Raw genomic sequence first — 27,039 nt, 5'->3', positions numbered from 1 at the left:
CTCGACTTAATGAACCAACCAATCAAACTTCAAGAAAAGTCCTCAAAGTTGATTAGCTAAAGAAAAATAAAATAAAACTTTGGAGACTAGTTTAATAAACAGCCAAATGTCCCCTCCCTTCCTGCATAAAAATTCAGCTAATAATTTGAATTTTATTTAATTAATAGCACCACTCTTAAATGAAAATATCTTTTACACAACTCATGTTGCCCCACTTAACTACGACTACCAACCACGGTTGTTGTTGAGCCTAATTTGCGCAACTGCCCTAGAAAAAACAACAGTTTTACTTTCCCTTTCTATAGTTAATGCTTTACAATTAAGTTTATGTAAAAAAAAATCCTTGAAAACATGGATAAAAATCTATCAAACTATGATAGTTTTTAAACTTTAGTATTATTAAGAGATACAATGTCCATATTTGCTAATTACATATCTCTTTCACTCTACAAAAAGAACAACCAAGCAAAAGTTGAATAGGACTTAAGTAGGGCACACACTGAGTGGGGTTTTGGTGGTCATTTACTTACAGTATCATAACAATATGATAAAAGGCTATAACAGCATCGATTTTACTGTGATTTTCAAGACTTAGTAAGTCTAAAAATCGTCCAAAGTTGCAAATAGTGTGTTGCTAATTTTTTAAAGAATGATACCAAAGCCACGTTTTTGGGGATATAATACTTTTAGAAAATTTTTGGGGGTAATTAAAATATTTTTAATGCATAAAACTTTACTAAAAATTGAAATAAGCACCTTTGAAAACAAATTTTAATTGGTAGTCATGCCTTTAGTAAAAAAAAATCATAAAAAACTATCATCAACTTACATTTATTTCATAATTTTTTGTTGTTGAAAATCTACCAAATAAATTAAAGAAACATCCCTTATTCAAAATGTCTGACTTTAAGTACTTAGCATTTTTAGGCAATATGATCTACAGACGAGCTGGTCCTAAAATAGTTCTTCTTTGGTGGCATAACAACTTAGAAAGAGTACAATAATATAAATACAAACTGTTGTTATTTCAAGGTATAAAAATGCTTTAAACCGCATACAGCAATAATGCAAGTGAAGCTGTCAGAAATAGTAAAGCAAGTTTTTGATGCTTTGGACTAGCATCAAAAGAGATCAGTTTAAAATTTATTATAATGTTTTTAGATAACAATTGTCCAAACAAAATTTGTAAACAGTGAATATTACTATGATATAAAGTATGATATTTGTTTTTGTTTTAAGCTTAAGATCTCAGAAATTACTGGTCCGAATGGGTTCACTCATCAGGGAAGAGTGGTTTTAGGCTTTTTTTCAGACATCCATGCCCCCTCTCATATAGGCACAGAGCCAAGTACTTAGTAAGATAAATCGGAATAAATTTATTAATCAACTTTATGATCATTTGGTACAGACAGACAGACAGGCATAATTCCACTTTTTTTTCTCTCAAGAATGCCATCCCCCCAAAAATGATGAAATCATTTTATATAAATTACTGTAATGATATAACCATGATTGTCTTACAGCTAACTAAAATATTTCGAATCAAATCCCATAGAAGATTCAATTAATCATTATCGAGTTGCGCAGCTTCTCTATAATGTGCTTTGTTCTGTCTGTATGACTAATTACATACATAGATAATCCAAAATTTAGTAATAAACAAAAAAAGGAAAAATGGGCGTTATCCTCTTTTTTTCAATTTTGAAAATTTTCATAAGACCCTCTCCCCCCCCCCCACATCATCGACAGAACAACTATTTTAGGTTAGGTTAGGTTTTAGGCTAGGGAGCCGAGCGCTGCGGTTAGGCAGACAAGGGGGCCGAGGGCTGCGGCTATCTCTCTTTATCATTCTTATCATATCTATGATAATTTTAAAAAGAATTTATAATAAAACAGAATTTATCATCAGTAGATATCATCATATTATAAGGTAATAAATGTACTCCATATTTCTCTTTTTGAATACTGAAAAAATCTTCTAAAACTACATGTTTGCAAAATGTATATCTTTCAATTGGGAATAGAAATAAATTCCAATGCGAAGGAAATGAAAAAAAATATATCCTTTCCTTCTAAAATCTGTACATAATTAAATAATGGCATATCTGGAATGTACCACCACCATTCTTCTATTGGTTCATTTAGAGAGTCTTTAAATTATCTCTATCTAATTTGAAAACAAATAAATTTTAAACTTTCAGCCTAAAAAGACATAGGTATAAAAAGTAATTGGTCAAAATAAAATACACAAAAAGCATACACGCAAATACACAATTGCAAAAACATTCATGCAGGGAAGTGGTACTGTTTATTACACTAGTCCCCAAAGTTTTAAAATAACGTTTTCTTATTTGTTGTCAACAATTTGGGTACTCTTTTAAAATTTTGATTGGCTTGTTCATAAGGTTGAGTTTCCAACGTTTCAACTACTATTTCAAAAAAATTTGGGTATGTACATCAAATTATCTGCTATTGTCTTATCCCTTTAGATCCCTGTGCAAAAACGCTCGTTCTGCAGTTGGTTTCTAGATCTATTTATACATTTATATTACAGTAAAATGTCTCTCTTTCACAGTTGATTATTGAGATGTTATAAAATACATACTAAAGGACTATAAGAACCAACTATAAATTTGCAATAAGTGTAGAATATACGTGGATATTATGACAGAAGAAAAATTTTCGTCAATTTAGGTTGCAATTTCCCCTTGCTTTTATCCAGTTGGAGGGGAGGGTATAGGGTAAAGGAGGGGGATGGGGGAGATCGTTATTTTAGCCCGCTACAGAGATCACTTTATTATAGAATATAAAAATCTGGTGTAAGATCCAAGTATTAATATATCCATTAAATTTGCACAAAGGTTTAAAATCTAGATCATGTTGGTTTGCCTTCCCCTCTTATTTATCATTTCTCCATATTTTTTTTCTCTTTTCTTTTCTGTTCTTCTTAACTATGTAAAAACATTTTCCAGTAAGGCTTCGAAACCTATTAACATCCGCAGGATTAGAAACCGATTCTTAGCCATACTGACAAAGCATGTTTCGTATCGTATTTCATCAAGTTTTTTACTAATAGTAAAATGAACAATTATAATTTGTTAGCCCGCGCCTTCGGCATCTCGGGGCTGACAAAACTGGTTTAATTGTTCATTTTTACATCTGCGGAAAGCTGTTTATAATACGATGCGATAAATAACTATTATTGATTTATATCCAATAATTTTCTCCTTTTAGAAATAATATCTACTATTTATTGAATTTTAAGAAAAATTTAAAAAAACATTCCAGTGAATTTTAAAAAGTTAAATAAAAACTTTTTGTGTTTTTTCGAGAAAAACGAACCAAAACTGTAAATAATTCATTCTTTAAAATTCCAAAAAATAACCACAGTGCCTATCAAGAAGAAAAAAACTGGACCTTCAGATAATAAAGCCCTGTAGATTTGATTCTTCAAAAACAAACGTCATAAAATAAATACAGAAATAGTAGTAGGATGTCTCTGTGTATTACTTAAGATCTCCTAAACGTCAAGACCAAAATGTCTAAATTTAAGGGATACTTCTTTTTACTTTTTGGTAGGTTCGGGGCTATTTTTTGGTGGATGGCTTAAACAAGAAATTGCTCCGAAAACAAGAAACCTTCAACCTTAAATTCAAACCCCCCAATATTCTCAAACAGGCTAAAGGCAAAGAAAATAAATGGATGTGTTATATATAACTTGTATTTTTTAATAATCCCGTTATAATTGAATTTTTCTAGTACACTTCATATCTTATTTTATACGTCAAATGGTCAAATTTAAAACAAAAGAAGAGAGAGAGAGAGAGAGAGAGAGAGAGAGAGAGAGAGAGAGAGAGAGAGAGAGAGAGAGAGAGAGAGAGAGAGAGAGAGAGAGAGAGAGAGAGAGAGAGAGAGAGAGAGAGAGAGAGAGAGAGAGAGAGAGAGAGAGAGAGAGAGAGAGAGAGAGAGAGAGAGAGAGAGAGAGAGAGAGAGATCCACTGAGAGGGATAAATCGAGGGGGGGGGGGAGGTAAGGAGATGAAAAAAATGTACAAGATTCAAACACAAATTATAGCTGATCATTTCATGTGTCTTGTTTGTTTTATGCACGGATCTAAAGGGATAAGACAATAGCCGATAAATTATTGTACATCCCCAATGATGATACATAAAATTTTCCTTCTGTAGATCAAAATTAGTAGTTGAAAAGTTTGAACACTCAACTTATTGAAGCAACCAATTAAAAATCATTAAAGTTCCCAAAGTTGTTGAGCCAACGAATAAGAAAACGTTATTAATGATTATTGGGGACTAGTGTAATAATCGCCTATTGTCCCCTCTCTCTCTGATTTTTATGCAGGGTGGTCACTGGTCAGGGAGGATTAGTTTGTAATAAATAATAGAACACATTTCAGGATAAGATTAATGGCAGATAAAAGTACATTCTAATAAAATATCAGTCTTTGCAATAAAAACTCATTTTTAAATTTAAATCTTAACCGTTCTATTATTTCTTTACTAGAAAACTGTTACGTGTCCCAGATTTTTTTGTTCAAAGTGTTATAAGAATGTAATGTTAGCTATAAGCAAACATCCATGACTTGGTACATTTTTTTTTATTCCAGTTATTTATTATTTGTTTTTCTACTCTTTGTAGTGGCTACACAGTGTCAGGTTCATTTAGATTGGTTGATATCTAGATCACCCATCTGGTTTAGCAGGGATGGGGGGACAGGGATGAAGAAATTCATAGATTTCCATTTTTATGGGTATTATGTTTGATTAAATATGAAAGTAAAAGGATGTCTGTCTGTGTGTGTGTGTGTGCTGAATGATCTAGCTAACCGATATAGTTCTCCTTCACACTACGGCTACATTATCTTAGGAAGGTTTATATCTAGTTTTAATACCTTTTGCAGATGAGCGTTGCTTTAAGCATGAATAATTATTGGTATTTATTGGTTGGAGATTTTTTTGCGGTAAAGAAACTATTTGGCTGAAAAAGCTTAAAACTACGATTGCCTACTGGTCCAAAGATATTTTGTCCCTTCTTCCACTAAAAGTATGTAAGATTTTTTTTCATTTGCCATATCACTGTCTATGATAAAAAAAAATGTTGTAAATGATTGCAAAATTAAAACTGATTCATTTCATTTGTATTAGACAAAGGATATGAAACAAGGGAACGGTCTGAATCAGCTAATCAATACTAGAAACAAGGGAGAGGTCTGAATCAGCTAATCAATACTAGAAACAAGGGAGAGGTCTGAATCAGCTAATCAATACTAGAAACAAGGGAGAGGTCTGAATCAGCTAATCAATACTAGAAACATATCTGTATCAGACAAAGGATGTGAAAGAACGGAGAGGTCTGAATCAGATAATCAATACTAGAAACATATCTGGAGAGGTCTGAATCAGCTAATCAATACTAGAAACATATCTGCTAGAGGTCTGAATCAGCTAATCAATACTAGAAACATATCTGCTTTATAAACAGTTTCATCATGACTAAGGGGAAAAGTAGCAGGGATCTAAAGAGATAAGACAATAGTCTATTAATTGATGTACAGCCCCAATGATGATACACAAAAATACCCTTTCAGTAGACTACAATTAGTGGTTAAAACGTTTAAACACTCAACCTAATAAACCAACCAATCAAAATTCAGTAAAAGTCTTCATAGATGTAAAGAAAACGTTATTAAAAGACCTTTGGAACTTGCGTAATAAACAGTCCAATGCCAATACAGAGTAGAGTTACTTTAAAATATATTGTTTTCTTTTCTGTTTCCGCAAACTTTTTTTCTACTTTTTTCTCATTTTTTCTTTATAATTCTAATTGTGAGTTTTTGTGATAAGTCACCAACGGCTTAAAAATATAAACTTACCAATTCTAAATCCGTCAAATCCATCGTCTGATCCGTTCACTGTAAGAACTGGGGCTCTGAAAAAAAAGAACAATTATTAGTAATGACAATTTGAAATTATGGCTATATAGTTTTATGTAGAAATCAGGGTTCGGCAGCCTCAAATTTAAACTCAATTGGATCCTCTGAAATTTAGACTTCCAGCTGATTTTAAAATGGTAAAAGATTGATAACACTGTGTCTTTCAGGTGTCTGACGCGCGACTGCCGAGCCCTGGTAAAAATATCTCCTTAAAGACTACTTTTTTATTCAAAGCAGAGGAGAGGGTAGAGGGCTAAGTAGTTGATATTTACTAAAGAAAGAATAAAGTTCATTAAAAAATCACGAAAATTAGTTTAGAAATTTCTGTTTTATGTAGTTTAAAAACAGGTTAAGTAAGTAAAAGCATCTAAGATAAAAAGAAATTATAATAAGACTGCAAAATATTTTGATTTTTTTATCTCATATTTGTTTGCCTTGTTATCTAATTACATGACTAGTAGTTTTACACTTTAAAACACTTTTTTTTTGTTATAAAAATTAGAAAATGAAAGCAAAGAAAAGGAATTATCATTGTATCTATTGTAAATGATTTTATTTTTAAGGAGTTAATTCTTGGTTTTTTTTATTAAATTGCAAGCAAATCTTTGTCCCTTATCAACTTCTTGCAATGTGAAAGTAAAAAGGAAACGTAACCAATTTTTGGTTTGGTAAATAAAAGCTAATTTTTCTATAAAAAATAATGAAATTTTTATTGCTTTGGCGAGTGAAGTATCCTTTTTCACTATCTATTAATTATTTTGAATTTTGACAATCTTTATTTTTATTTTCATTGATAAAGAAATTGATTTCTATGTAGTTTTATTGCAAAACTTATTTTGCTTCTTTATTGTAGCAGAACTGCATGTGTTTCTGTAATATTGCAAAAAAATCTTAAAATTGTTTTCCCTTACAGCAACATTATCTTATATATTCATAGGATTAAACTTTCTCCTGTATGTAAAGATATTTGCAGATTTTTTTTCAGACGATTTTTTTTCATTTTTTTTGTATGGATACGATTGATGCCTTTGTTTATCTGTCAAAATGGCGGGCATTGGCAGAGTTTTGGCGGGGTTTTAATACATTTTAATACAAAAGTACCACAGTACATTTGCAGGATATTGTTTGTAAAAAGAAAACTGTGATTTTATGGGGGAAAAAATTCTAGGAAACATCTGAGTAGATGTGTCATGCTAGAACAGTTCAAACAATTCAATCAAACGTGTTTTTGCCATTTGCAAATAATTATAATTGCTAAAATTTGAATAGCTTTTTCGAAACATTTACAAAAACATTATTTCGTTTATTATTGTTTGAATTTCTATTATATAAAGTAGTAAGGTTATTTTGTCTGAAGCTAAAGATCTCACAAATTGCTGGCCCGAATTAGATGTACTTTTTAGGGGGGCTTTAAAATGTCTTGGTGTGGGGTTTAACTATATTTCTGGATTCCCATTCTCTCCTATGGGGTAAGTAACTAGCATGTATTATAAAGTATTTAAGTTTAAATTATTTTATCCTATTGATTGTTTTTGGTTGCCTAACTTTCAGAAATATGTTTCTTTATATAATAACATTTTTTGCAATCAAACATTTTTATAATATTTTAAACAGGGCTCGGCAGCCGCACATCAGCCGCGACTAGGCCTCAAATTTAAACCCGTTTTGATGCTTTAAAAATATTTTTTAATAGAGTGATTGCCATATTTGGGTCAGGTATAGACTTCAAGCTGATTTTTGAACTGTATAAGGTTGATTTACCCTAGGATTGTAGGCGGCTGACACACGGCTGCCGAGCCTTGATTTTAAAGATTACAAATATATTTTTGGCAACTATGGTCAAAGTTTATTAAATGGCACATTTTCAGGCTGAGTGAAAATAAAAATAAATCAAGCCTTTCAAAAATTTATGTAATACTTTGTTAAAAGTACAGTCAAAATATTTTCATTTATCTTAAAAAATGCAAAGAGAGAGGAAAATTAGCTGTTTACTATACTAGTCTCCTAAGTTTTACAATAACTCTTTCTTATTTGCTGGCTTAACAACTTTGGGGACTTTTATTAATTGGTTGGGTCTTTTAGTTGCGTGTCCAAGTATCCATACAACTAATTTTAATCTACAAAAGGGCAATTTTTTCATCATTGGGGATTTACATCAATCTATCGGCGATTGTCTTATACCTCTAGATCCCTTTAACACATATACCAAGAGCTGCTTTTTTTTTTTGCAAATTTTGTACAAGGGAAAAAACCGTTTAATATTATAAACCTGTAAAAATGAGTTCTTCCTGAAGGTGTGTCATCATTTCCGTATATTATAACATGCCCATAGTTTATCATAGTATTTATAGCAAATAAATAGGAGGACCTTTTTAAATAATGAGAGTAAGGTAATGGGGTTAGGTCCAGGGATCTAAAGGGATAAGACAATGACCGAGAAATTAATGTACATCCACAATATTAATACACAAAATTACCACATCTGTAGATTAAAATTAGTGGTTAAAACGTTTGGACACTCAACTTACTTAACCAACCAATAAAAATTTACTAGTGTTCCCAAAGTTGTTAAGCAAATAAATAAGAAAGCGTTGTTATAAGACTTTGGGGACTAGTGTAATAAACAGTACATTGTCCCCTCTCTCTTGGTGAGGTTAGTATGTTTAATGTTGTAATAATATTCAATTCTGATGATTTGCTGTAGGATAACACATGTTAGGAATTGAAGGCACACTCTTCCTGAACGCGATGCCTGCCTCAAAAATGTTCCAAGATGATTGAATTAAATGCCAAAACATGAGATGTTAATACAAAATATCAAATTTATAGTGGTGTTAATACCTAAAACAGTGAATGGTCGATACAATTCCAACACATACTAATTCAAATCTATAATGGCAATGAAATGAAGAACAGATTTGCTTAGTGGATATTGAAATACATTTTGGAACTGTGTGTGGACATTCATCTACTCTAAGGAAACATGTGTAGATACTCAACTACCATTGGAGAAATCGTGGATATTCAGGCTATTGAGCATAGTTAATTTTTTTAAAGTAAATACAAACAATAAAAATAAACATACAGACCAAAAAATAAGAGTTTAAAAGAATTGCAGTTTGGTTGTTTTATACACCAACCAAAAGCATGAAGCTTGATGTAATGCAATGAACTGCACACATAAATGGGCGGTGTCACATCAATTCCACACAGTTATAATATCCTTTATGTGTTTTATATTCGCGAAATGACATACTATTATTTTGTTACGATATTTTAGAATGTGTGAAAATTTATTGAAAGGAGGTAATATGTGCTGTAAATAAAAATCATGTTTATGATTATTTGCTAAAGTGATACATTTAGTTCTAAAGTGATGGCAAACATAAATGAACTGCATAAGAAGAAAAATTGGTGCTTCCCTTCAAAGCATCACTACTCCCCCCTCCCCTCCTTATTTATTAAATAAATTTTATACAAATCCTTGCTGGGCTACCTTATACCTAATAAAACCCAACCTTTAATAAAGTAAAAGAATAAGAATTAAGTGGCGCATATTAAGAATTGAAAATTAAGCGTGTATTAAAAAGACTTGTGCCCAGTTCACAACAAACCTTTTTAAGGTCGACCGATTTTTTCTGTAGGTCAACCTAAAGGTACAACCCACAAATACCTTTATAAAATCGGTCAACCTTAAGCTTATATAGGCCGACCTAAAATATCCAGAGGTTGACCTTTGTCTTTTGTGAACTGGGCTCTTAAGATAAATTAAGTTACATAGCATCTCTGTCAAAAAGAAAACAACAACAATAGAAAAAAACTTAAAATGTACAGCTCTTATGTAGAAAAATTGTAAAGTGTACCATCCTTTTTTTGATATTTCATGTTACAATTTGTGAAGGTACAACAAACAAGGAATTACGTTTTTTTGCATCAAAATCCGCTGTCAAAAATTTGCGTAATTTTGCGTACAAACACTTAAACAAACATACAAACCCACAGTGGGATCTTTTGCCAAAAAACGGGACATTTAGAGTAGACAAAAGTAAACTTCAATAAATAAGCTTGTATTTGAAGAAATGATGTAATTTCTTTTGCTTTAACTCGGAAATAACTTAAATTTTGTCTCTGTTAACTTCTAATGTGCATTTGGTAAGTACGTCTTGCTGTTTTGGAGGAGCGAAGCTACCCTATTTTTAAATAATCTATAAAACTTCATAACTTTAGTTAGGATAGGAATATTTTAACAAAATCAACGTCTATGTAAATATTTCTTCAATGCAAACAATGTTTGTGAACAAGAATATAAGGTCAGGTGCACCCATTTCGAGTCCCGGCATTTTTAGGTAGGTCCAGTATAAGTAAAATAGGACACTTATAAGGCATGTTTTCAAATATTTTTTTTTACAGATATAAACAACAATAACATAATTTTCAAAACACTTTTGATTTTGTGTTAATACCTTTATTCTAAGTCTAGCTATCTTCATTTAAAGTTTGTATAAGAATATAAGCATAATTACTTAAATTATATTCTCTCTCAAATGTATATTTCTCTCTGATGCGTATATAATGTTTTTGCAATATTATAATTAATCCCCATATTTGAATTTCTGCTGGACCAAAACCAGTTAGAAATACAAATTTTTTTAGAACACATGAAATTTAGCAAATTTAATTGCTAAAATAAAAGTATTTTTAAGTCATCTTTATTTAACGACTCCTTTATCCCTTAAATGTCCATTAAAACCGCGAGAACGGCAAAAATCGTTAAAAATCACGCCAACGGCGGCAAATAACGGCGAAACGGTTCGCCGGAGGTAAATAATGCAGAAGTAAAGAAAGATCCGCCTTATAAAGTTTGAAAATATTGCAGAGATGACTTTGGGCTCTAAAATGACTCCTTCCCCCTCTAACGGGGGAAAATTTGAAATTAACAAGAACGAAATTGTTCAAACCATGCAATGTAAAATGCTCAATTACTTAAAAACGGACAAGAGGCCCCAGGTTGTGAAAACTGTTTTATACACAATACATGTTGTATATTGATATTATTATTGCAAAACCCGGGGCCTCCTGTCCGTTTTTCGGTAAAATGGAGAAAACTGATTTTTTGGGGATAAGAATCTTAATATTTTTGGTGAAATTTTCTCACAAAATGTCAATTTACACCACCAAAAAAATATTTTTTTAAATTTTTTCTTTAATTAGACATTGGTACAGGTATCTGAAAAGTACCTCAATAAATTTCTTTTTAATAAGATGAACATAAATGTATTTTTTGTTGCTTTGAAAAAATTGTGTAAAAAAATCTGGAAAATCATCAAAACTGAAAAGAAATTTTTCACTACCTTTTTTAAAAATGGCATAAATCCGCCAAAAATTAATATTTTTTCAAAAATTGCTTTTCTAGCTGTCTACTTACAGCCATAATTAGGTCCTAGGATATATAAAAGTCGATTTTAGATTTTTTGGATGTCCCGATTTTTTTCAAAAGATCCCACTGTGGCAAACCGTATAAAAACAAACATATAGGAGTTCTTTAAGATAATCTGCATTGATTTGTATATTCCACACCTTTATGAGAAGAAAAAAATGCTATGAAGCAAGATTGAAAAGAAATTGAAAACTTAAGATCAAATAGATGAATAGAAAAGAAATACTTATGTCAATGGAAGTAGAATATACGTGGATATTATGACAGGAGAAAAATTATCATCAATTTAGCTTGCTATATCCCCTGTCGTGTATTGGTCGGGTCGTTCAGACAGTAGGAGGGGGAGGAATGGAGTAAAGACGGAGGGATGAGGGAGATCATTATTTAGCCAGCTTGAAAATTCACTTTATTTGAGAACATAAAAATCTGATGTAAGATCAAAGTCATAATAAATCCATTGTTTTGTCATCAATTCTATGCTTAAAAATTTTTCTTTAAAAATAAAACAATTTAGTGTTGATAAAACCTTTAAGAAAGAACCACTAATATACATATATACAAATTGTAAAACAATATCTATTTACTCTGTTTACTGTCTGATGATTAGAATTATATAATTCCTAGTTCGATACTAATATTTAAACTTTACAAAAAAAGTTTAACTTGTCTATAGAGTAAATGTTAGTTGTCTTAAAAATTCTCTTCTATTTGCTTGATTCTATTAAGATCCAAAATAAGAATATAATCTTATATTTTTACTTTAACTCCTCTTTATAATAAGGGTATATATGTAAGTCTGTCCGAATTGGCATATCTTGTTCTAGAGAATTTTTATAAACGTAACAAAAATGTAAAGCTTTGTCATTTTTACTAAATATGAATGATTTTTTTTATAATTGAGCTTACTTGTTTTATTTACCCTTCAATATGTGTTCTAAATTAATCTGAACATGTTGTACATAAAAGTAAAGTTATAATAGGACATTAATTTATATTTTAATTTCAACCCAGACAAACAGAGGAGTTGTGCATTCACTTCTGCATATGTATCACATTATCAAGTCACAAGATCCGCAAATTATTACAACACCACAATCTGTAAATTTCCTTTGGGGTCGTTGGACCGTAAATTTTACTGTAAAATGAGCACATTCTTTTTTTTGGCTTGAAATCTTTGGGTACTTTTATTATTTCTTTATATGTTGTTTCCAACTAGCAACTATAAAATATGTGATAAAATGCGTAAGTGATTGCACAGCCCAATCTAACAAACAGACTTGTTCTGATTTTGATAAAAAAAATTATGATTGATAATAAGTAAAAAGAACATGTATTTATTCATAATCATTCAAATATAAATATTAAATAATATCTACATATTTTGAAGTCAGACAAATATTATTTTGTCCACCACAAGCAGAGCAATTACAAAAAACAATATTATCTATAATACAAAGTAGCTTGATGTCTGTCCGTCTGTCTATCCGTCTGTCTGTCCGTACTTTAAGATCTCAGTAACCACTGAACCGATCGGATTCTACTCTTCAGGATATATACATATTGGTCCTGTGGTGGTTTTAAGCTATTTTATTGGGAGTGGGACACCTCCAACCCCCCCAAAAAAATTCCTCCCCATTTTTTTTGTTAATGGGGAAGTTAGTTCTTCACATGAAACTACTGGCAGCACCAGCTCTTGAGGCAAAGCCCCTAGAGGCTAGGGGTGAAGCCGATAGTTGATCATAAAAGAACAGTAGGTTTAATTTTAGGCCTACTTTTATAAAATAGCACAAGAGACAGACAGAGATCCTTTTACTTTATTAAAAGAATAGATTAAAAATGGTTTAGAAATAGAAACATAGTAAATCGATTCTAAGAAAGCTAAGCTACTCTAAAAGTTATCAAATCATTCTGTCTGTCATATAATATTTAAAGAAATCATAGGCATCTATAAACCTTTATTTCTTTACAAAATATTTCTCGAATAATAAAATAAAAAACATAAAATTAATACAAGTTTTGTGACCTTAAATTTTTCATTTTTCTAACTGTGGAAAGCTGTCTATAATACGATGCGATAAACAAATATTCTCTTTTCGAATCTAGACAATATCAGAACTAAAATTCCTAATATTGATCCTTTCAAAAATTTCTATATTAATACATGCATTGACATATCAATTTCCCCATTATTGAATAGAGGTAATGTGTTAGTAATGTATATTTATTTGTTTACATACAGGGAGAGAGGGAACATTGGACTGTAAATTTCACAGGTACCCAAAGTTTTAAAACCACCTTATTTTATTCGTTTCCTCAAAACTTTGGGTACTTGTACAAAATTTTGATTGATTGATTCATAATTTGTAGTGTTCAAACTCTTCAATCAATAGTTTTAATCTACTAAAGGGTAATTTTGTTTATCAACATTGGAAATGTACATCAATTTATCGCCAATTGTCTTATCTCTAAAGATTCATGTCTATTAAGAAAAATTCATTGTATGTGCATGGAAAGCAATGACTATGGCAGATAATTCAATCTACAATTCTTTCTTTCCCCAAATATTTAAGAAATTTATTGTCTTTTATTGATTTTCTATTACTAGTACCTACATTCCTGCTATCACACACAAAATTATTGAATTAACTTTTGTGAAATGAATTTATAAGGATGGATCTCCTTTTCCTCCCTATATTGCTCTTTTGAAAGGTGTCCCAGTAAAATAGCAGAGTTTTAAAAAATGCAAATTGTTATGTAAGTAGATAACTATTTGAGTTCCTTGTTGGTGTTTTTTTTTTATAGTTTTTAATGTCTTTAAATGTCTATTAGTTTATTTTACAACTTGCTTATCTAAAAGACACATTATTGCTATCACACGAAATTGTACCTAATTCTTGATAAGTTAGGTTAAGTTAAGATTGCTTAATGACAGGCTACTATAGTTGTTAAGGTTAGCGAAATAAGTTGGGCTTACTTTAAGGGTTGTTGAAACAAAAAATATTTTTATAACGATTGCACGATTTTCCAATGGCTGAATAAGTTGTATAAACCAACCATCTAGTTTTAATCTAATAAAAAAGTTGCTATTATTTAGGGTAATTTCTATTGCTGTTTATGAGACTAACCCCTCTCCTATATGTCTATGATTAGAATGTCGTGTGATGAAATAGCGTGTAATCATAAGTTTCAATTTATAGTCCTGAAAACTGTAGAATCACAGAGGAGGTACATCAAGAACTGGCCTCATTTCTTTCTGTTAAAGTATTATGATTTTATGTCTGTAACAATGTTCTTGTGTTTGAGTGTGGGAGGTAGACTCACATATAGACGACAGGGAAGGTGATAATTATTCAAAACAAAAAGAATTTAAAGCAGTCACATATTTAATGCCTTGAACAATTAAATAACATTCTGGTCAAAAAAGTGTTAATAAATGTTTTTTTTCTTCATTTTTTCCCTCTAGTAATTTAGTTATAAGTAACGGAATTTTTTTGTTAAGACAGGATTTCTTTTGGGAAAATTATTTTGTTCAAAAAAAATTTTTGGCTTTTTTCCCCCATAATTTACCATGTAAGAAACCTATTCTTCAACACAATTCCTAAAAATACCCAAAAATTATCCTTGATCCCCAATACAAAATCTATGCTTTTAAATGAATTTTTAATTGAGGGAGAAAAATAGTCTGTAATTTGTGGAGATACTTTGCATTCAGCAATTTCTCCTTTTATTAATGATAGTCAGAGCAAATATGAATGTTCATGGAAGGTCGCAAGAATAATTTCACAGTTTTTAAAAATCTGTCAAAAAAGGAATAGTTATCTATCGCATCCTTTTATAGACAGCTTTCTGCTGATATTGAAATAAAAGATTATAAGATTTAAACCAGTTTTATTAGCCCCGAGTTGCCGAAGGCCCGTGCTTATAAAACTGGTATTAATTTTATAATTTTTCTGTCAACAAAACAATGCTTTACGTTGTTTTTCAGTATTGCTAAGAACCGGTTCTTATCCACCAGATATTAATCGGTTTCGAAGCCATACTGGAAATATTTCTCTATTCAATTTTATTAAATTTATTTAAATATTACATAAACAAAACTAAAAAATCAATTTGTACGAAACCAGAAAATACTAATTGTCGACCATGTTTGTTGATTATGATATAACCTTGACTTTCCAATCAATTTTGACACATAGTATAATAGTGTTCATGTAATAATAATCATTTTAAAAATTTTCATAGATTTTTTCAATAAATTTTGGGAGATTTTTACTCGAAATTTAAATAGTCGAGGAGAGGTGCAAAAATCAAAAAACTTAAAAAAGTCTTTATAGATATTTAAGTCTAAGAAAAGTCTGTAGTTTTATAAGAAATAATTCTATAAATTTCTTCCCTTGGTTTATTTTTATCAAAATCACATCATTTTTATATATAAGAATAATAAATTCTTTATTGAAGTTTTTTTTTCATAATCATATCGATCAGACGTCTGATAGACAATAAATAATGATTTTTAATATAATTTATAATCATAAACTTTCAATTTTTTCTACTTAATAATGTTAGATAAAAGATAAAATAACAAGAATTTATTACATATGTTTTAAAAATATTGAAAAAAGAACTACTTCTTTCAATGTAAAAAGACCTTTATACAAAATGAAAATATTCCTTTTAATGAAACCCTTTCAAAATTATACATATATCATCATGTTCTTTAGAATTAACTTGCTATTATTAAAAACTGATAAATGTATTTCTGATTAGAATGATCAATATGATCAAATTAAAAATTTGTCCTTCAATTCATAAAAATCCCGAGAGTCACTTCCCAATCTTACAACAATGTTTTCTCATGCCAGGCTATCAGGGGTAAATAAATACATCAACAAATTAAATTTTTATAGATTTTTTTCTTCTTTAAAGTATCGCAGCAATTCAATAACTGGTTACTATAAAAAATGAAAAGTTAAAAATATTATGTATTAATTATGAACTAAAAGGCACTACCCAATAGTAGTAAAGCTATCGTGTTAGTATACTAAAAGATTTTTAAATTTAATAATAAGACTTCGGCCCTTTTGACTATCCTAAATAACTTTTTCCAAGTCATATAGAGCCAGAGAAAAGTCATGTTTATAGATCAACATTCAGTTTTTAAAGAATCATTCTGCCTGCAAATGATAGAAAGGTTTAGAAACTGGTTTGGAGATTTAAAGATCTGTAACATGCGGTGTTTAATCCTTTTAAAAGTAGCAAAACTACTCTAAAAGTTCACTTTCAAGTCTGTAAAAATAAATTTAGTAGGAAAGTAGTAAATACTTAAAAATTGACTAATTCCAGTTTTAGATCTGAAACTCTAGTTAAATCCAATTTTGAAATAAAAAAACATTTGCATTTTATGAAAATATTCAAAATAAACTTAATGATGTTAAAAACCAGAAAAATTGCCTTCTCAAGGGCAAAACTTAGTTGAAAATTTCTATTTTGAATAGCTGCCAAAAGTTCAGGTGTTTAAACTATGTCATTGATTTTTTAGAGAAAATATTTTTGCTATGGATCTGTACATAAAGTTTATGCTATTCTACAACACTTTATCCACCTTATTAATTACCAGCTACCAAAGGCAGAATCTAACATTTAATAATTTAAGGTGGAGATGACTTTTTAAATTCATTCCTTGTATCCAATTCCCTGCTAGCTTTAAAAAGTTAAAAAATATTTCAAAAAAAATAAGAGTTAAGTACAGCTAAAACATTTAATAGCAATTTTTTTATTGGTTTATTTTCTGTTTTAAAGGCACGTTATAAGTTTCATCTATTTTCAAAAATGTATATTTCTATGATGATTCATAGCCTTATGCTTATTCCAATGTTTAAAAAAATAACGTGTAATCCATAATATATCTAAAAACGCCTTTTATACTTTACTATTGTTATTTTAAAAAGTGTTTGTAAATAGTATTAACTTACAATTAAGCTAATTTTAACACTTTAAGTGTAATTTGATAGCTTAGAATAAACTTTGAAATAAACAAACATTAAATTACTTTTTAAGACATAAGTTTAGTTACTTTAAAAGTTCAATTCATCTATTACTTAATTCTTTAATTAATCCTCCAATTTATTTTTAAAAAATTAACGAAATTTGAACTTAGAATAATAATAATAAACTTTTACTTTTTGTATTTATTTTCATCTCTACATGGCTAAGTAAATAAATACTTAATTTTCGAAACACAAATATTTGAACATTTAGAAATATAAACAGCCATTAGTTCACGTTTATATAAAGCTGTAAATTTTCATTTTTAGAAAAGTATAAAATATGTAAAATTACCAGAGGCAGAGGGGACAATGGGCTGTTTATTACACTAGTCCTCAGAGTTTTAAAATAACTTTTTCTTATTCGTTGGCTTAACTACTTTGGAGACCTTTTTTGAATATGGATTGGTTAGTTCATAAAGTTGAGTGTTCAAGCGTTACAACCTTTTTACAACAATTTTAATTTAACGATGGTGAACTATGGTGGATAATAATTGGGGATGTATATCAATTTATCTGCCATTGTCTTGTAAAATAAGATGGAAATATGAAAATAAAGGTATGAGCCCTGACATGTTAAAATTTAAAATAACCTTAACATAAGAACAGTAGCAATAGGTTTAGTTAGATGGGGTTATGGTTTATTGGTAAGTGTTCTTTCAATGTATCTAGATTTTAAATATACTTTTAAGCTATCAACAATAAGGGAACAAGTATGAATAGTTATACCAAAAGCGCAGCAATATTGAGCTAATAACTTTTATTAAAGGAAGCCTGAAAGAAATACACCGATTTAACTGATGAAAGACTGCCACAAGTAGACACAATACCCTTTAGCTTCAAAACAAAAAAGTTGTAGGCATTTTAAAAAAAACATTTTAGGTAAATGAAATTTTTTAAAAGCTTTCCATAGGCTTCAAATATAGAGTAGTGGTCTACTTGTAGCAGTATTTCATCAGCTAAAGCGTTTTATTTCTTGCAGGCTTCTTTTAACACAAATTTGACACAATTTTTTGCTATTTTTGATACAAATAAAATTAGGAGTATTGTATGTGTACTTTGAACTGTAAGGTTAGGAGGAATTCCTAAATTATGGTATTTGTATTATTGATATTATATATTAGTATATTATGTCATTTTGCGGGTAGGGGGTCCAACATTTAGATTATATAATGACCCCAGAGATAGCGTAGTAGCAAACTATAACCTAGGATCTATAGAATAAGTTAGTTGGTCTAAAATACGGTATCATTTTCATATAAATGGAAACAAAAATATATATTAATTCTGGGATTTAAGGGGATAAGGCAATGGCCGATAAATTGATGTACATCCCTAATGATGAAACACAATTACAATGAGTGGTTGAAACGTTTGGACACTTAACTATAAGCACCAACCAATCACAATTCAATAAAAGTACCCAAAGTTGTTAAACCAACGAATAAGAAAACGTTATTATAAGACTTTGGGGACTATTTTAATAAACAACCATTTGTCGCATTTTCAAATGTTTACGATATTTCTACAATCAATACCCTTTTATTATCGTTTTAAATTTTTAGTTCTCCATTAAAAATCGTTGAAACTTTTTTTTGAAAAATCTATCAATTACTTTTTCCATATAAATATCAATATAACCGTATAATCTATAATACAAAGTAGAACGATGTCTGTCTGTCTGTCTGTCCGTCTGTCCGTCTGTCTGTCCGTCTGAAGCTTAAGATCTCAGTAACCACTGAACCGATTGGGCTCTACTCTTCAGGGAATATACCTACTGGTCCTGTGATGGTTTTAAGCTATTTTCTTGGGGGGAGGGACACCCCCAACACCCCCAAAAAATAAAAATAACCCCCCCAAAAAAAAATTTTTTTTACTTTTTCTTTTTAAATCTAAAATATGAAAAATTAGGTTGATCAAACCTCTTAGGGCAAAGCCCCTAGAGGCTAGGGGCGAAGCCGCTAGTAATATATATACAACAAAATAAATACAGTTAAACATGGAAATCTTAAATAATTCCAGCTTTAAAATCAAAACTTGACATTTCAAATTAAATTGAAATATATTTAAAATATTTGCCGGTTATACTAAAATAGTGGTAAATTTAATTTAAAGATTTTCAATTCCGCTATAATTTTGCAATAGATAGTGTAATAAATACAGTTGTAATTTATTTTCATTTGTTTATTACTTAGGGTTTTGACAAAACGTATATTTATTTTTTTCACTTCTGAATCTGTGTGTAGTAAGAAGTCGTTTTAGCAGCTAGCTGCAAAACACCCTAGCAAATAAAAAAATAAGATACGATAGAGTTCTGTCCAGGGTAAGTGGGTTAGATTATAACAAACTTTTGACAACCCTTGCATTAATGTTATATCATGTGTTTCTATTTTATTACTTAGTCTTGTTTTTAGTGTAAAGATTTTATCAAAAAATATAACAAAACATGTAGAAGATAAAATCTAATCTAATCTTGGGACATAATAATAATTATAATTTACTTAATTGAGGTCATCTTAATAACAAAATAATTAGGTATTAAGACAGAATTTTCCTTAAAAGTTAACTTTGGCTTTACATCAACTACCTTTGAACGTTAAGTTAAACCTAAACCATTTTAGGATAAGATAGTCTTTCAATCTTCTTAATCAATATGACAACTGTACTTCAAATACATTTAAACTAGATTAACATAGAAGATAATCGAAAGCTAAGAAAATTGATACTTTGATTACAGGTAGGTTAGTTTACAGTTGGGTTAAAAATCAGGGATCTAAAGGGATAAGACAATGGCCTGATAACTGATATACATTCCCAAAGATAATACACAAAATGACCCTTTCTGTAAATTACAATTAGTGGTTGAAACATTAGTATAACATTACTTAATAAACCATCCAATCAAAATTCAGTAAAAAAAGTTGTTAAGCCACTAATAAGAAAACTTTGGGGACTAGTGTCTCCTCCCTCCCTCATGGTTAAAAATATGTCCATTTCAAGTAAGTAGGAAATTACAAAAAAATACATTATGTTTAGATTATAAACAAACCCTGACACTGATTATGTATAATACACAAATAGGACAGGGAACTATATCCAACAGTTTTAATTAATAAATTTTTGGTAAAATTAAAGAATTCTAGTTCACACTTTTTACCCCATAAAAGTAATGAAAATAAAAAGAACACTAAGTCTTTTAATATTTAAAGGTACTTAAGAGGTGGATCCAAGTAGTTGTCTTGTTATACATCTATAATCATAAATTTATTATTTTAATGATTAAACTTGTTAATTTCTCTCCCCATCCGGGAAAATGAAAAAATGAAGGTCAATGTTAATTAGATTTAAAAATTGAAAGTTACTTTTATTTATTATCATAGCCAACAGAATGTATTTATGATGTATAAATCATTTTAAAAATAGATAAGGAAAATTAGTAAAGAATGGAAATTTTGAACAAAAAAAGGATCGTCTCCTGATAATTCTAATGTGATTTATATTGTTTATCTTCAAATATTTGTGTAAGAATCAAAAGTATTTTTAGTGGTGTACCTCAAAGTGCCTAGCGAGCACAGACCTCTCTTTTTGCGACTACCACAATTTAAAAAAACTTAGAAAATATGAAAATACGTTATGGTAGATCAAAATATTAAAAAATATTTTCAAACAAGTGTAATATTTTACCTGGCGTAAGCCTTAGCCACCCTTCTGTTTCTCTCTGAAAAAGAAATTTTCATTAATAATTGACTTGGACGTTGTTGTTCTTGTTAAATAATATTTTACGATACTGTCTTAACAAGCGTTCAAGTCTCTAACTTTTAATAATTTCTTACGCTTATAGAAAAAATACCCTTTTCCGCTTATTTTTAACCTTTTATTTTTAGAACTCAAATGGAAAATGGGGGTGGGGGCCTTTGCATACCTTATGTGCACCTAGAGGCCTCTAAGAGCATAGCTGCTAGAATATATAAATACCAAATAATCTTAACGTTTTGGATTGTTTTTGCGAAATTTTGTGAACATCCCAATGTTATCTAGGCCTTCAATCATTTTCTTTTGAATGGTTTGAAAGAGAGAAAATTTGTTACCAATTAAAATTGATGACGAAGGGTGAAACAAATGAATTATCCGTCCTAAGGTTTCATTGTTTTTACAATATTACAAATTCAAATCCTTGAAATTTGAAAGTTAAAGGCTTTTAGCAAATTAAAAAGAAAAAGGTAAAAACACTTGAAGGAAATTAAATTGTACCAACTTTTCTGTCAATTGTTTGCATAAAAGTTGTTTATCAGTAAAAATTGAAATATACTTTTATACAATATTGATAGGAATATAGTATCTTTTTGTCTTAATTTTGATAATTTTTCCGTTTGAAATGTTTTTAGGTAATGGAAAATAAATCATTCTTCTATTCAATTATGTGTGAAGTTTTGTATTTAGTAACTGAAAAGTATAAGCATTGATATAAAGAAAACATTAAAGTTAAAACAAGGAAAGGTATGTTGCAAAATAAATTAGGATCTTAAGTTTAGATTATAGACAAAAATTGGATAACTTCTTATACATTGGCATGCTGAGCTATTGATTCAAGAAATTCCACTAAATTAACAACTATTGTAATCCTTAATCATTATAGTAGATGCCCTTTCATAATATTAATCTCATTAAACTGAATAGTTTTAAGTGTGGCTTCATACACAAGTCAATTTTTAGAAAATAAGAAAGGAATATAGTTCTTATAGATGAAGGATTAGGTTGTATCTTTTCACAAAAATTGTCATTATACACATTGAAATAAATTGCAAAAAAAACTAAGTATACGCACATTTTTTAAGAACTGTTTTTCACAAAAAACGAACCCTTTGATTATACGATCCTTGACCATAAGTCCTGAGTATACCAAAGAGTTGCGCCTTTTTAGAGGCCAAGGCATGGCTTCTCTACTCGCAATGTACACTAAAACTTACCTAGAACGATGATTTTGGCCCAGATCTCGTCATCAATTGACTCCCATTTGTTTAGCACTTCTTGGATGTGATCCTGAAAACAGAAAAATATTAGACCTTTATTGTTTAAGATACTCTATGAGTTTTGATTACTGGTTGGCTGTTAAGTAAGTAGAGGCTAAACTATGTATTGGTAATCTATAGTTTAGCCGTTGGCAAGATCTTAAGCTTCAGAGAGATAAGACATTGTTCTACTTTGTATAATATACTAGTTGCTTATTATCTAGTCTCTAAGACAGGGGGGAGGGGGGTGTCAGGACAACCCCCTAGACATTTATTATGTAATTCAGTCAGATGTACATTCTTTTTTTTAATTTTCTAGTGTTCATCACGTTTTTCATCTAAAATGCTTTGCTACCTTCGGTCGTAATCATCCTTGTTTGTTATCAAAGTAAATTGCAAACCCAGGGAGGGAGGGGACATTGGGCTGTTTATTACACTCTTCCCCAAAGTTTTATAATTATATATCCTTATTTGTTATCTTAACAACTTTGGGGACTTTTCTTGAATTTTGATTGGTTAGTTCATTTTGTTGATTGTCCATTGGTTTCAACCACTAATTGTAGTGGTAATTTTGTGTCTTATCATTGGGGATGTACATCAATTATCGAACATTGTCTTATCCCTTTAGATCCCTGATATTGCATACCGCTCACAAACAATTTCAATTAAATGTCATCTCAATTTTGATCCCGTTTTTCAAATGCAATTAGGTTACAATAACAACAATATAATATTTTATAAACAAGAGTACACACAAAAAGGATAAAATATTATTAGCATTGTGAAATGTATTTATACCTAATAAAAAGAGTTAACATTTTTAAGTAGAGTTCAAATTAAGTTGTTTTTAAATATTGGCATAACTAAAATCTATAATTTTGAGATTTCAGATAATCTATGTTGCAAAGCCACTCTATAAAATAATCAAAAAGGTCCGTATGTCCACATTAAGTCATACAACAGGTGCAATTCATAACCATGCGACTTCCAGACAAAGGTCGTGCAATCAAAGTGTTTGAAGTTTGGAGGGCATTTGACCATATAACCATGCACATCATTTGGTTTATCTATATTTTTTGCGGTAAAGCATGATAAGAAAATGTGCTTGAAAATCTAAAACTTACAAAGGGGGGGGGGGTTTAATGCAACCATCTCGTAATCAATGTATAAATGGCACATAGAATTCGAATTTGGATCTGAAATTTTGCATGAGTAATCCTTGGTAGGTCTATTTTCCCTAAATCGAACAAAAAGTTGAAAAAGTAGCGGCTAACGGCTGGCGGCTCATCCGTTTAGACATTTGTTGGGTATTTTCAAGCGAAATCCATCACGAAACCTCTCTCCACATAATGCTCTTTTCCGATCCAAAACGTTTTCAAACGGTTCTAGCCGGGAATTGCTGGTACTAGAAATCTAAAAAATATTTTTTTTGTATCATTTCACATGATTTAAAGCAAAAATATGTTTCAAAAAGTTGATTTCTACGTAATTTATGAAGATTTGCCCTAAAAATAGCCAAAAAACGGCTAAACGGCTGAGCCGTTAGCCGTTACTTTTTCAACTTTTTTTTTTCAATTTAGGGAAAATAGACCTATCAAGGATTACTCATGCACAATTTCAGATCAAAATTCGAATTTTAAGTGCCATTTATACATGGATTACGAGATGGTTGCATTAAACCCCCCCCCCCCCCTTAAAAGCATTGTTTTAAAAAGTGGAGTATCTCAATTTCAATTCATAAAATAATAATATAATAATACCCCGTGTGATTAGTTTTTAATAATAAACAGAGACTTTACAGTTGCACAATTAGTGTGGACATTAAACGATCTAATTTGTCTGTTTTTTTAGTAGCAAAGCTACTCTGTAACAAACATTGTTCCTCTGTCTGTCTGTACTGCTAGGGAAAACGTTATTTTCTCTGCGACTATTACATAGAGAAATCTGTAATTTTTAAAAATAATTCCCAATACTAATGAGCATCTACTTTGCAACCCAATTTGTCTGTCTGTCTGTTTAGATAGTTCTATTTCAATAATGTTATTTCATTTGTGTGCCTAGCTCTTTATGGATGTTTTCATGCCAGTTTTTGTTTGAAATCAATAGGATAATATTTAGCAGTTTATTACTGGAGGCGATATTTTAATCAGTTATGTGTTAAAGAGTTTAGGAAATTAATTGAGGTATAACGTTAACAATTCTGTATATTTACAAAAGTAAAGGAGTCCATTTTGTTATCTAATTTAGATCTCTTAAATGGCTTTAACAAAAGTGGGCAAAAAGTGTTTGTTAGTGATTTTTAAGACACATTTAAATGTTACATTTGCCTAATGAAAATGATTTAAGTCTTCATATTTTTTTCAAACTTGGTAAAAATGGTAAAAATTTAAATTCTTGCAGTCATATGCTGTATCAATTTCAGATATCATTATAGAATAAGAAAAAAACCACTGGGATCACTATTATGATTTCAAATTCAATTTGTAGAGCTTCCCTTTATAAAGTTGATATTATATGTAGACGAATAAATGCCGTTTCCTCCAAAGCATTATATCTATGAAGAAGTTTCGCTACTTTAAAAGATGGATAGATAGATATTCACATATGAACCGTTGCATCTCCGACCCATCATTGCATGGAAAGTCAAGAAATAATTGCACACAATGTTGCAAAAAATATTTTTGCAAAAAAAAGACGATTATGTCCAAATGTAGTTTTGAGGGGAAAAAATTGCTATACTATACTAGTCCCCAAAGTTTTATAATAACGTTTTTTATTAATTGGCTTAACAACTTTGGGGACTATAGTGAATTTTGATTAGTTAGTTCATTAGGTTCAAATGTTTCAACCATTAATTTTGATGTACAGAAGGGGTAGTAGTGTGCATCAGCATTATGAATCTATGGTATAGTCCCTTTCGTGGCAAAGCTCCTTTAGGGGCGATTCGTCGTATTTTAAAAATGGCTTTTGATAGGTTATTTTAGGTTAGGTTAGGTTATATTGGATTAGGTGATTGCCCTGCAGGGTAAGGCAATTAGCCCCGCAGTGTTAGAGCCCCCCGCAGGGGCTAGAAATAGAAGAAAAGCTACTGTGAAAATATGGGCGTTGCCACAAAACGGACTATACCCGGAATGTACATTTTTAGAATAGCTAAACAATATTTTTTTGAAAACGCCAAAAGTCGTAATACGAATTCATGCATTATCCAAATACTCGTATGTGTGTATAATGTATAAGAGTGTACATCAAGGGACCAAAGAGTTGGGTCATATTCGAATAGGAAAACAAGGTCATGAAATATTGCAGATAATGCAAAATACAAATTTGGCAAAGTAGCTTATAGTGCCTCATAAAATGTGACGTCATACAATACAAATGACCAATGATAGGCAAGTGAACATTTTAATTAACTAGTGGTAAAATATATACTAGCCTATCATTGGTCATCTGTATTGTATGACGTCATTTTTATGAAGCACTGTAATCTGTTTCAATTTCAACTGTTTTGTTGTCTCAGAAATAAATATGATGCTGACAAAACAGGCTTTAAAATGCCTTGTTTAGTGAATTTTTTTTAATGTTTAAAGATCTGGTTCATGTGAAGGTAAAGATCAAATTCTGAGGTTTCCTAAGGTACATTTATATAAATACTCAAGCCAAAATATCTATTTAACGCATGTCTTAACTATAGTTAAACAAAAAGGAGATAAGATATAAACTGTCTGAGAATTACTGTAAATGAATGTAAGATTTCATAATGACGATAAGAAAATAAGAATGACAACATCTATATAATTAGCAAAGCATTCTATTTATTTATATTTGTTAGAACAGCTAGATTATTTTAGGCTAGTTTATTTCTTAGTTTTGGAAAGGTTTTATACTATTCAGTATTTCCAACCTCCTCTAGATGATAGGGATGCAGCCGCTAGTATCTAATATAACAGCTGTGCTACTCAAGAAAAAAATTATGGATAAGCGGTCAGAAAAAAAGCAATATTTGAAATTAAGAGTAAATATTGTTTAGTTACTTTACCAAAATCTTAATAGTCTATCTCATATAGCAGCCATTTAAATCTAATAATCCTTTAAGTCTGGTTAAAAATTCCAATTATAATGTACATAATCACCCTTGTTTCTGAAGGCTGGCATTGCTACTGATAACTGATCAAATTTTTGTTCTTACATGTCTATGAATACACAACTTAAATTAATCATAAATCAAACAACACATGGCAAGGATACATAAAAAGATTATGAAAAATAAATTAGACCACTAATTTTCTAAAATTATCTTAAACCCGTATTAGAGCAAAAACAAATTAAAGACAAGGAATTCCCTACGCCCCTTAAGGATACTTAATGAAAGAGAGAGGGAGGAGGAGGTGAAAGACGACCCTACACTTTTAATTTTAGAGTTTTAAGAACCTTCAGAAGCATCAACGTAAAGGAGAACCATATTGGTCAAGCGGTTAGCGAGATTTTTTGCCACACACAGACAGACACATAGGCATCCTGATACATTAGTAGATGGATATTACTAGAGATAGCGCCCCTAGCATCTAGTGGCTCGTATTCGAAGGGATATGGAAGAGCAGA

At 30.2% G+C, this 27,039-nt stretch overlaps 2 protein-coding genes across 15 annotated transcripts in view; both read right to left on the bottom strand.

The window, feature by feature from the left end:
* Ubc7 (ubiquitin conjugating enzyme 7) overlaps nt 1-27,039 on the bottom strand; it is a 461,088-nt gene that overhangs the window by 229,930 nt on the left and 204,119 nt on the right. The gene's annotated exons all lie outside the window — the stretch shown is intronic.
* exp (expansion) overlaps nt 1-27,039 on the bottom strand; it is a 153,194-nt gene that overhangs the window by 116,714 nt on the left and 9,441 nt on the right. For all 13 annotated transcript variants that reach the window (XR_013884359.1, XR_013884357.1, XR_013884358.1 and 10 more), the window contains exons 3-5: nt 22,399-22,471; nt 21,116-21,149; nt 5,891-5,946 (exon numbers count right to left, since the gene is read on the bottom strand). Coding sequence is in view for 8 of the 13 variants with exons in the window: in XM_080177943.1 (XP_080034069.1) it covers nt 5,891-5,946; nt 21,116-21,149; nt 22,399-22,471 (163 nt within the window). In the remaining 5 variants the exon portion in view is untranslated. The remainder of the gene's footprint in view (nt 1-5,890; nt 5,947-21,115; nt 21,150-22,398; nt 22,472-27,039) is intronic.

Source organism: Acartia tonsa, chromosome 11 (genome assembly GCF_053477335.1).
Source record: "Acartia tonsa isolate MP-2025a chromosome 11, ASM5347733v1, whole genome shotgun sequence".
In the NCBI taxonomy this organism is placed as follows: domain Eukaryota; kingdom Metazoa; phylum Arthropoda; class Copepoda; order Calanoida; family Acartiidae; genus Acartia; species Acartia tonsa.
This window is presented reverse-complemented; position numbering and strand designations above follow the sequence as displayed.